The 12,558-nt window shown below is 36.6% G+C and overlaps 1 protein-coding gene across 1 annotated transcript in view; it reads right to left on the reverse strand.

The window, feature by feature from the left end:
• The window catches only part of LOC149302995 (peptidyl-glycine alpha-amidating monooxygenase B-like), an 88,478-nt gene that overhangs the window by 15,493 nt on the left and 60,427 nt on the right, over positions 1–12,558 (reverse strand). The window contains exons 14-16 of the mRNA XM_089481691.1: positions 7,108–7,428; positions 1,764–1,893; positions 153–269 (exon numbers count right to left, since the gene is read on the reverse strand). Coding sequence (XP_089337817.1) covers positions 153–269; positions 1,764–1,893; positions 7,108–7,428 — 568 coding nt within the window. The remainder of the gene's footprint in view (positions 1–152; positions 270–1,763; positions 1,894–7,107; positions 7,429–12,558) is intronic.

A 12,558-nucleotide genomic window follows, 5' to 3' on the forward strand; every position in this document is an offset into this window, starting at 1 on the left:
GCTCGCGGAGGTAAGTAAACAACGAATCGATCACTCGATTAATCGATAACGGAAATCGTCGACAACGATTTCTGTTATCGATTATTATCGATTTTATCGATTCGTTGTTTCAGCCCTAGTGTTAACACAAAGCTGCTGTTGGATACACTTACAGATTCTTGCCAGTTGACTTCAGAATAGCTGAGGTGTTCGGGTTAACAACAAGTATGGTGCTATCCTCTATCGGTCCAATTCCTCTTTGTTGATAAACAAATTTCCTGTCAAACGAGCTGTAAAAAAGAAAAGTGGGAGACATTTTAATCTTATTTTTTTAATGTGGTCATTGGCGTAATCCTACTAGTCCAAAGAAGTTTGTATAGTTTGATATTATGATAAAGTCTGGGACCAATATGGTAATATCCAACAATTTTACCACTGGAATGATTATGAATAACAAACAATAACGCAGAAACATTATACAGTTGTAGACATGGAACAGTGCAGACACACTTAGCTATTTAATGTAATTATTGATACAACAAAATCTAAGTGACCGGAGCAACAATAAGATTATCAACCAACCAAGGGCCAAAGGACTGAAAAGTTCTAAACTTAAGTGATTCATTAACCATGTCTAATTTCTATAGTGCTGTAATACTTCTTTTTAACACTAGAGGGAGAACTAGGCCATAACTGCATACTTTTACACTAAACGTTCTAGAACTAAATAATTTTACACGCCTATCGAGTGGAGGGCACTCAAACAAAATTCAGAAGGTAACAGCATCAAAAGCCACAAAGTAAAGTGTAATACTCCAAATAATACTGCCCCATACCAATATCCACTAACGTATCTGTTAGAATTTAGATAGAACTGCAAACCAAAAATGAAACACAAAACAATATCCAAAAGCAACAAAAGAAAGAAAACGCACAACCCAGCAGATCATATGCCTGCCAAAACATTTTTCGCCTTTTCTATTGCATGCACTTGCCCTACTTTGCATTCTTACTTTCTATTATTTTTTTATATAATAATATAACTATTGGACATTTGTTTTATTTTTTATTTGCAGCTTTATTATTATTTACTGTTTTATATAGCACCATCATATTCCATAGCGGTGTCAATGGGTTGCCCATATTCTTGTAACATGTTTTAACTTTTTTGTGATGGAGTGGGATAAGCCATTCGTTATGTTTCTATCGGTCTGGAGGGTAGTTCGAGCACAATTCAAGCAAGATTCAAAATAATACAAACTTTATTTTGTACGATTCATCTATACAGCAGTTTGGAATACACTGACTTATGACATATTTATAGGTACCCGGCTAATCCAGGCAGCTGAAAACAAGATATACAGCCCAGTGTCAGTCTTTAGGTACACCTGCTCTGTATAGCTCAGTTCAGCAACCTCCTCTCTCTCATTCTCCTCCCAGCTGTACCTTGTTGCCTCTCTCAGTCTGTGGCTAACATAGTGGAAATTAACTAACTCTCCACTATTTCTATGCAATATGTCACAGAATTAGAATAGTAGTAGTCCTCATTTAATAGAGTCACGCTTACATGATGCTTCCATCAATCCTTCTTTCTAGCTGCATCATGAGAGACTTAATTTTGCATCTCGTTAATTAAAATGAATGCTACCCCCATATACTGTCATATTTAATTGTCTTTATGAAAGGCAGTCAGCTAAAGACATCTGCACTGTACAGTCTATATATTCTTTATGCTAAAACATAAGTAATTCAACTTTTTTTTGTCCAATGTAACAAACACTTACTTTCCATCCCAAACATGATCACCTCTGTGGAAAATAACCAAATTATTATTGGTATCCAGAGCTAGCCCCGACACTTGTCCTAATTTGAGATTCACTCCTGGCCAGTCAAGGACTTCTTCCATATGGAAATCTGAATACGAGACAGAGAGCAAATTAGAAAAGTATGAATTATAACAGTGTCACCAAGTGATTTAAATCCCACAGCTTACTAGTGAATAAATCAAATTTTAATTATAACACAATGCACAATTTAAAGGGGAAGATTTCAATTTCTCATGGTGACAAGAGGGTAAAAAATGATGATTTTTTTATAAGATGATTTATAGCACCCATGAATCTGCATGATAAAAAATCTACACTGGGACAATCTAGATCCCATGAACTGGTTTCTAGGATAGTTGGTAAATCAGTTTTACTGATGGTCAGTATCAATTAATGAGCTCTACTGTAACGACATTAAGTTCCGTTAATATATACATTTACAAGAACAAAAGTAAGTTACTTTATTCTGTGGACATCTTTGCTTTCATGGAATCCATTTGTGTACTAAAAAGGTTGCAAATTGTTTAAATAAATGTCCCTGTTGCACTAAAGGCACTTATTGGGCAGAAACTGACAAATGTGGAGACTCCGTAATTATAATTGACTGGTAATTTAGCAACTGAGTAATCTTTAGAATGTTTTCAAACCAGAACAATAAATCAAGCCGACATAAAGCGAGAGCCAAGCAAGTTGAAACAGGCCATTAAACATGACAATGACACTATGCTAGAGCCTTTACGGTTTTGGTTCCCATCTTGCCAATAGGGGTCTCACGCCAAAGTCTTTGTCCTACACATAAAAGTAATGTTCCTCTCCTTTAAATAATGTGGTTTATAAAATTCTTATTAGTAGACAAATCATTGTAATTTACTTAACGTAAATGCTCTGTAACACACACCTCACATAGACTAATAATATATGAGTTAAACATATATAATTCTTGTAAATGCTTGATATACAGTACAAATATAATGAATCTTTGGTGAGGATTAGATTAAATAGAAACTAATATTAAGAGGTTTCTCCAAGCACTTTGTAAGACACAAAATATTTATGTATATTACTACATGTGCACCAACGGTAAAGAAGCTAATATATTGGTAATAATGTCATTTTAATTATAACAACACTTAAGAAGAATACATTTTAGCATCCTACAATTGGTCTAATCCTTTAGGCACTCAATGTGCGATATTGAGAGAGCAGTCTGGCTGACTAATGTCTACTTTAAAGGGGTTACAATCTCATGTGATTTTTTTTTTTCAAAATCAATCATTGTGGTTGTTGATGTTCCTGATGGTTAAGTCCACAGTTCAGCACAAAGATATAGTTTTTCACCCATATAAGCTCTCTATTTTCTAGCAACTGGCTTGAAGGTTTGCGGTCTCTGTGCAAGTTAGTAATATGCCTGACGGGGCCCCTAGTTATCCACTGTGGTTTTAGGTTTGAGACTCCTCCAACACATAACTCAATAACAATTTCAGGGAAACATGGAGCATCAGGTTATGATGTCATAACCCAGCACTCCCCATATCTGTCCTGAAAAGGCATAGAAGCCGTGCTAAATCTCAAATGTATTCAGGGCTCTGCCTCACCATGCTTTGCGACTGAATAATTCTGAAAATGTTATAATTTACTAATCATTTCAGAGGTGCTTCTAACCAAGCCAGAACGGGAACGATTTTAACTTCCTGATGCTTCTTAACAGCTCCTTGCTTAAGAGGCGCTGAGAGTAAATCTAGAAAGAAAATGATTACCACCAGCTTGTTGAAATCAGTGCCCATAATACAGAATACCTTAAAATGGATCAGTATATGGGAGGTCTGCCTCTACATCTAAATGTACATTACGACATCTTATTTTTATTCCAGTTCCCTTTAAACACCCACATGGCAACAGCAGAAAGGAAAAGTTAATATTCTGGCCGCGCAATAAATATTTTCACTAATTGGGTTTCCAATTAAGCAAAATGTAGTCACTGTAAAATCAGGAGGGTGTTAAAACTGCTCATTTTTCTTACAATTACATAGTGTATTTGGCATATAACACTGAAAATAAAAAAAAATTTAATATTACATGGAAAAAGTGTGCTCATGAGTAATCTCTTATATGTTGGAGGGGTTATATTCCTTGTTTGTGTTGTTCAATCGGTGGCTTTTCACCATAGAGTTTTGAACAGTGTTGCATATTTTTCTACAATGATTTTGGACATATTATTTTGTGGGTTGTATTAATTTGTAGAAGGTGTTTGAGAAAACAAATGAAGACAATGTTTGGTGCTTGTTATATTTCTTTTGTGTACATGAGTTTGGCAGATGTGAAAATGTAATAAAGATTACACATCCATTTTTGGGTGACATGGGCCTTGGTTGCACTCTCGAACCTAATACCAACGTCAAGGACGGTGGTTCCAATGTCATGATTAGTTGAAGAGTAACAGGAATTCCTAATAGTTTTTTGATTATCCTAGGCAATGTCCAGCCCTAAACCCTGTGGATATGTTGCGACAGGATCTGAATCAAGCAGTTTATGCTCAAAAACCCACAGCTGTTATTACTGGGAAATGTGCCGTAACTAGGTTTTAAGTCTAAAAGAGTGATTACTTTTTTCCCCCCACACAGGGGCTTTGGAGGTTGCATATATTTATTTAATAAACAAATGTCAAAGTATCAAAATTGCATGTTATTTATGGTTAAAATGTTAAATTAGATTGTGGTTAAACAATAGCCTTCAATGACCAAAAATATGCAAAAATGCAGAAAATCAAGGGGCAAACACATTTCCACTTGGGTTTTTGTCCTGCGTTATTTTCATGATTAAAAACGCCAGGAAAAACGCCAAGAAAAAACTGCCACTGCATTCTCCTTTGTTTTGGTGTTTTGTCTGGAGTTTTTTCTGGCGTTTTAGCCTTTCTGTGGAAATGCTTTTTTGACCTTAGGCAGTTTTTCCAGCCTTTACACGTTAGAATTGTCACCCAGCTAAAAGGGATTAGGATAAATGGCAAGTATCTGCCCCCTCCTGATGTCATTTCCTTGGTAGAGTTCTACTTAAACGCCACAGGCATGCTTTATTCCGAATGTCAGCTCCTCTAGGAAGATAGGCCCCAAATGATGGTGCAAATTGTTTGCTGTTGCTTTTGGCACGCAGGATCCAGTTGGGTATGTTTGTTTGTAATGGCATGTTTGTTCCAAATGGTGTAAAATTCAATATGAACTTTGTTTTGTGTGAAACTGTTTGTTTCCAGCCTATTTCTCGTAGGACACACAGATACTGGGTCCATCCTCTGCATTGTAACTGTAGAAAAAAACGCCAAGGCAAAACCCACATGGCTTTTTCATGGCGTTTTTCTCTCCCATAGACTTCTATTGGAGAAAAACGCCAAGATTTCCTTGCAAAAAAGCCAGAGTGTCAACATGCTGCGATTTTGAAAAACCACCACAGAGCCCAAAAAAGCAGAAAAACGCCAAAGAGGACTAAAAAACGCCAAACAGAAAAACGCCAAGTGGATATGGCATAGTGTGATTTCCTATTGAAGAACAGCTAACATCTGGCCGCAGCGTTTTTTCACAAAAAAAACGCCGTATGGCTGAATTGGCGTTATTATGGGCGTTTTTAGCAAAAAAAAACCAAGTGGAAACCTAGCCTTATAGTAGTCTACCATCTGTTTCTAGCTTCAAACATTGTCACACAAAGCTAAACTCTAATAAGATATGCGAAAGCCCACAAAAGATGTTTTTCTGTCCCGTCTTTTTCTCTAAAGGATTTTTTTTTTAAATGAAAAGAAAGATCAGTAATGTTTATGACTTTTCCAGTTTTCTTATTTGGGGGTCTATTCATTAGGGGGATCTTGCATTTCAGTTTACAAGATATTTTTCAGTACCAATTAATCAGTTTCACTATGGATTATCTCCAGTGAGAAGTTCCTTCAAGAACAGCTTGGTTGACTCTGTATGATGTATAGCTAAATGAGTGAGAAGTCAGTTCTAGCTGTCCCCTCATCGGAGGAGCTTGCCAGGGTAGGACCATCTACATCTAAATCTATATCAAAACCAGGCCAAACTGCGGCTCCCCACAACTTTAATTTAAGTGAATATCCCTCTGAAAACAAAGAAGCAGCATCAACACAGGCTAGCAGCTTACTGCTTAATTTTCACAAATATTAAAAAAATCTACTTTTATCAGGAAAAAGTTTTTTTTGCTTGACTCTAACATTTGTTTTTATTTTTTGTTTTATGAGTTAGCATAAAAAGTCTCCCATCTCCCCTCTTGTACTTGATAACAAAAGCCCTTATTTTTGAACTGTGAACCCTTCTCAAGTTTTAGTACTTTTTTTGCATAGTAATTCATCAGATACAAAAAGACATCAAAGCTATAAGGCTTATACCACCCAATACTAATACAGTAAAAAAAAAAAAGAAAGCCACCAAAATTAGAAAAAGAATTAAATAGGACTATATCGGCAATATGAATGGTTTGATATAAGAAATGCTGTGTTTAAATGTGTTACAGAAATTGTAGCATTAAATCTGTATGGATAGTGATTTTTTGTAGCTCTTAGAAAATTTGCCATGCAAAAACTGTTATTATGATTACCAAGCTTGAATTTAAGAGAGCACTTTTAATGCAACATGGCATGATGTATTTCAGAAGACAGCCCACGAACAAACGTCTGCCATGCATACGTATTGCTTACTCTTTAAAGAATAATCTTTGCATGCCGTATTATTATCTGGCGTTCCACATTAGCAAGGAAGACTAAACACAATCGATATCACAGAGGCCACAACACAATTAAAACAAAAGCAATGCCATCAAGGATTGCTGCCATAGAAACCTGAAGGGAATGAGTCAAGGCTTTCCAATTACAATCTGGATTCACGGTCAAAAATAAATACCCATTTACAAAGAGGAAACTACTGAGGCTCAGTGCACATTCTGCTTCAGATCTGTCTGTAATTTAGCTGGGACTTTCTCATTCTGCCATCAGTTTGCATGCTGGCACAAAATGCACCTTTTGTCTACTCATATTACACCCAAATAAGCATATCTTCTAAGGTGTCCTCTTAAGTCATCCCAAGCTCATGGTGTAGTCTCTTCTTTTATTTAATTTTATGAAAATCTACAGATTGCAAATAATATGAAATAGTGTGAAATTGGCACAAAAAAAGCATCCACCAATGGTTTGCTTACAAGAGCACTTCTTTTTGACCCATCAGCTCATATAACTTATCATTGGTCTTCCCTTCAGGTTTTGCTAATGCGGACCAATATCTATTACAAAAAAAAATAAATCCCAACCAACCTCCTTGACGTTGATTCTCCCAGTTGCCCACTCCATCAGATCTAGCAGCTTGTGCCAGATCAAGAGTGTTCCCTGGTGGTCTCAATGTGGACTCTAACTTGTGAAATTTGTGAATCCGATCTCTGTTCAAAATAGTATTGGGCCTCTCATTATGTTCTAAAACTTGCCTGGAAATATACCAGGCAGGCTGTCTCTTGTGAACTACATTAGCAATTTCTGCTACAAGACTGGAATCTATTACATCTGTTGGGTTATATTTATGGACATGAACAACATCTTCCCTTTCGCCTAGCAGTTTGGAAATGAGGGAATAGAAGTCACCTGTACAGAAAAGAGAAGATAAAACAGAAAAGAAATGAAGGATTAAGACAGCTTCAAATTAGAATGTGGATACAGCAAAACCGTAAGGGTAACCCTATCACATTTTAAAAGCAAGAGCACTGTTCATCCTGATCCTGTTACAGGGCCCATGCCTCCTCTAATGGAAATTCTATTTTTAATTTACTCTAATACATTCAAATTTAAAAAGATATCACACCCTCCTTATGGCATGAAAATGGAACAGATTTGTATTAAAAGCAACCATACTGTAATGATTGTACAGGCAAAAGAAAAAAGGCAATTTTGCTTAGATTTTGATATATAGTCATATTTGTGATAACTTATTATGGGTTGACACAATGATTTATGTGGATTTGTGTGAGGTTTGGAAAATCCTATACATTTTTATTTCTTTCTATTTAATATAAACTAATAGTGTTATGATTGGTTAAAAAGAGACCCAGCAGTGACACCACTACACTGTTCAACAGTGTGTGCATAACAACAATGCTGGCTGTGGTTTTAAGGGAGAAAATCCATAGAACATCATAGCTTGTGTATGCATGGTCTGCTAATATGTACAAAACGAGTCAATAGTTGCACATTAGGAAGAACATTTAAATTTATATTTTCATTCTGTGCTACTACAACACAGACATCCAACAAATAATTCATAAAAAGCAGTTAACTGCTCTTTGGAGGTATATTCACTAAAGGGGCGAGTTGCATCTTAGCTCATTGACTACACATTTCATTCTGAAGTTTCAAACTCCAGTAAGTTTCTACTGCAGGAGATGTTTGGCTGGCCCTGTATAATGCACTGTTAAATCAGTGAGGTTTCTTCAGCCTTAGATTTATGCTAGGCTTGCTCGTCCCTTCTTGCCTGAGAAAAATGCGAGTGTTTGCCCTTCATAATGAATAGTGAAGTGAGAGAGTTCAAACTCCATTTAGAGAAAATCCCTTTGTGGATGTCTCCCCTACCTCAGATTGAAAAGCTGGTAAGGTAAGAGTTCTGTCAACGATACCCTCCAGATGTAGACCTGCTACTTGTCTTGACAGTCATTGTTTCAGGCATGTTGAAGAATGCTGAACAGCAATTCCATGTAAAATTCATTTGTCTCCTAGACCCAACATGAAGCGCCTTTGTGGCTCACGTTGGCCTGGAAAGCCAATCTTTGAAGCAAGCTTGTATCGCTCAAAACCCGCCATGCATATCTTTGCAAAAGTGACTGTTTTGGAAGCAGTAAGCATCCATTGATTATTATTAGTATCTGTTCCTTATAGTTAATAGCACCCCCCTAAAATATTTAAATATATTTGGTGGTAATGTGGTGTTACGGTAAATGAAGCAATTTTCTAGAGTTTCTTTTTCAAGTAATCGAATACAAGCATTACGAAGATGGCACATAATTTGGTGGCCACCTGAAACCACAGGTTTGCCACTAACACTAGGTAATAAATCGAGTAAGCAAGCTCACACTTTAACTTATTCTTACTTTTATGCATTATGTACCCTTCTGATTTTCTTTTATCCTGCTTTCTTTTTATTAGTACGATTTGTTGCCATGGCAAAATATACCGATAATAATATACAATATTCAACCTTCCTGCAAATCACCAGGGCTAAAAAAGCTGAGGCACATCATAAAGATGACAATTTATATTTAGTGTAGAAACCTATTACACAGAGGACTAACAAATTATGCAGTCTTTCGGTGCCAGGATTAAACACACACCTCACGTATGTCTAATTGTGGATGTCACAGTACAGAGAGCTCACAATGAGATTTTAATACAGGCAAGGATGACACTCTTTGTAGGTTAACTGCCAACAGAATAAAATGACCTTAATAGATTATGTCATATTTGCAAACAGTCCTTCACATCCCAATTATTCCAAGCAGATTTTCCAATACAAAGAACTTGCAGACGAGTCCCACAGGTAGAATCATCTCAGGAAATAATTACTACGGTTATTAAGCAAAGCTCATAAGCACGTTATAATTAAGGGAGATGTTTGGTGGCAAGGAAAATACAATGATTACAGAAGAGGGAGATGGTTACCCAATTTACAGGTCTCTGGTCAGACTTCACCTAAAGTATTGTACACAGTTTTGCAGACACATTTATAGAAGTAATTTGACATTCTGGAGAGAGCCTCAAGGAGAGGTCAATTTGTCAGAAAATACTCAAAGATCTCAATACGTATATAACTTGGAGGAAAGAAGAGAGAGTGGAGAAATGACATAACACCTAACTATATAAACGGATTCAACAAATAATATGGATGTACTCATATATGCTGGGACACATGGCCATAGTCCTAAACTCTAGGATCACATAAGGAAGTTTCACCAAGTTCGCAAATGAGTAGAACGGTTTTCCAGCAGAAGTGGTAGAGGACAACAGAGTTAGGGATAAGGCTATAAATGTAGTCTCTCAAAGAGAAATTGCTGCTGATCTATTCTGTGACCACCAATAGCCTCACTACCTACGGTAAACTGATTTTTGAGGAGGGGGGAATTAGATAATTTAATTTCTCTGTTTATACATTGTGTTATAAATAGTCTTTAATTATGTATACCCCTTATTCTAGAGATAGTAGATGAACACAAGCCTTCCGTCCTCTGTGGTTACCAAGTCGGAGGAACTTTTCTTCATACGAAGGTGGGAGACAGTTTGCATTTATAATATGGTATATCTAAGAACATTAAACTGTGGCTTTGCAAGAATATAATCTGAGCTTTAGGGTAGCACCTGTTTTAATCTGTATCGTATTATGTTAAGTATGTCAGCAAGTTCAAAAACTAATAAAATCTAAAGACTCCTACAAAATGTATAAAAGTAAACACACAAAGAAAAAAAAATGCTGTGGATTAAATGAGCTAACCGCAATATATTTCTACCTGCACTTTATGGACAAAAGTATTTGGACACCTGACTATTACACCAACAGAGACAGCATTCTAAATACCGTATTTGCTCGATTATAAGACAAGGTTTTTTTCAGAGCAAATGCAGAGGATTCTGAAGATTCTCTCTATGCATTTGCAAATGAAATTCCCAGTTAACACCCGGCTTTCAAATGCATTTAAGTATTCCTGTACGTGTGAGAAGGGTCTTCGATTACATGTATTAACTGTATACAGTTGTGATAACTGCACTCCTTATTACTTATTATTTTACTTTACCAAGTGGATGGTATATAAATGGCCCAGATTTAAGCATGCACGGGATGGGTATCAAGCTATTCTGAATCTAAAACAAGATCAAGGACTGATTATAGTCTAAGTTTTTACATCAGAAAAAATGAGCAGACTAGATGGGCTGAATCTTCCATCAGATTTGATGTTTCTATTACAAAATAGCAAACATAACAATTGCTCTACCGTGACTTACACCGACCGTAAATGTAATTTTGTCTACTGAGTTCAAATGGGATTAAACAATTAATTTAACTAATTTAACTAAGAAGGTTGTCCAGCGCCTTGTGTTAGAAGTTGGCTCTTCGCAATACACAGTTCAATTGGCGAGAATCGTCTATGTTTTGGCCCTTATTCAATATTCCCCAACAAAATATGCAGGAAAAGAAATAGGTTTCATAGCAACTCAATCAAAAACGAATTCAAAGGCAATTGACTAAACTAACAACTGCAATATATAATTCCTTTCGTAAAGGAGAATTATTTGGTGGTTGAACTGTAGGGAGTAACATGCTGTATGAGATACTGCTAGGTATAGGTTATTGGGCTTATCTATGAAACACAACTCTGCATCATCCAACACGCAAAAGGAAATACACAGAAGGATGGCTACGCAGTATATTTCCATCAACCGGGAGGCTGCTATTGTTGTCAGTCGTGTGATAGTGTGTGTTTTGTGTTTGTTTACACAGAATGGAGTAGCATGTATTTTAGCAGCCAGGAAAAAAAGATTATATTTCACTGTATAGTTTAATTACTAGTTATTCTGTACAGAGTGCTTAAATGGTGCTTAAAAGTTTGTGCCCCAAGTTTCAATTTATTCACAGCATTCCTTACATACTTATTCGGCACACACTATTTACAAGGTCCTACAAAATTGAATTTTCAAATTGGTTTATTGTTAAATAATCAGGTGTTCTGAACATCTCCACTGATAATCACAGGGCCACTGATTCCAGATTATGAACTGCAGGTTAGGTAGCTGGATGAACTGCTGTCTGTCCCGTAGAATGAACTCAGAGATTCATAGCTAGAAATTGAGGCACTGTCCTCTATGTCTGAGTAGCCGGCCAAAGTACTGTCAATATTCTCAACAGGTGGCTTAATCCCAGCCTCGATGGACACACTGTTGGTTTCAGAGCAGGAAGCCTGATACTTTTGGTTATCGGGAGAGCTGCTGGAATCCATTTCAATGGAGGAGCTGCTCACGCTTCTGCTCAATGAAGACTCCACAGGAGTGTCTGGGGTGGGCTTGAAAAGCTCTTCATCCATTTGCTCTTCAGGGTGCTCGTTTCCCATGAAGCAGCAACACCACAGCCTTAGGGTGCTCCTAAAGAAAGAACGAGCTCCCATATTTGTCCTAGTTGATGGATTAAATTTGAATCCAAACTCTTCTCGCAGGAGAAAAATCTTGTGAGGTGATCAGGATTGATCCAAACACAAGTGTGAGCAAGATTAGCTTGTTGACAACTTCATAGTGCTGGACATTCAATGACATCACAATGGAATGGGCGTCGCCATGAATGCTACCTTATATGGGCATGGGTGTGGCTCAGTATTGTTGCTTATTGGGCACGGTCTACTGTGGATACATTTTCTGATTGAAAAATGCGTAGTTTATCACGGTAGAGTAGTGTGAATTTATGTTACTGCGTAAGAGTGTAAAATACATGTATCTGCACAACTACATGTCTCCCTGGTGACAAGCTCCAAGGTTGTTAATCTCTTTCCAAATGCAGTATGTCTATACTATGTAATTGGATGCTTTTGGAATTGCAGAATTCATGCAATGGCATTTTCTTAAGGAAGGTATTTCATGTACCAATCAAATTATTTTTATTATAGTTTACGTTTAACAATGCAAAACATTAAAATAGATTTCGAAAGCAAAGCAGAACTATATTAATCAAAATGTATAAATATATAT

Source organism: Sceloporus occidentalis, unplaced genomic scaffold (assembly GCF_023333645.1).
Source record: "Sceloporus occidentalis isolate IW3139 unplaced genomic scaffold, rSceOcc1.0.p SCAF_16, whole genome shotgun sequence".
Classification (NCBI taxonomy): domain Eukaryota; kingdom Metazoa; phylum Chordata; class Lepidosauria; order Squamata; family Phrynosomatidae; genus Sceloporus; species Sceloporus occidentalis.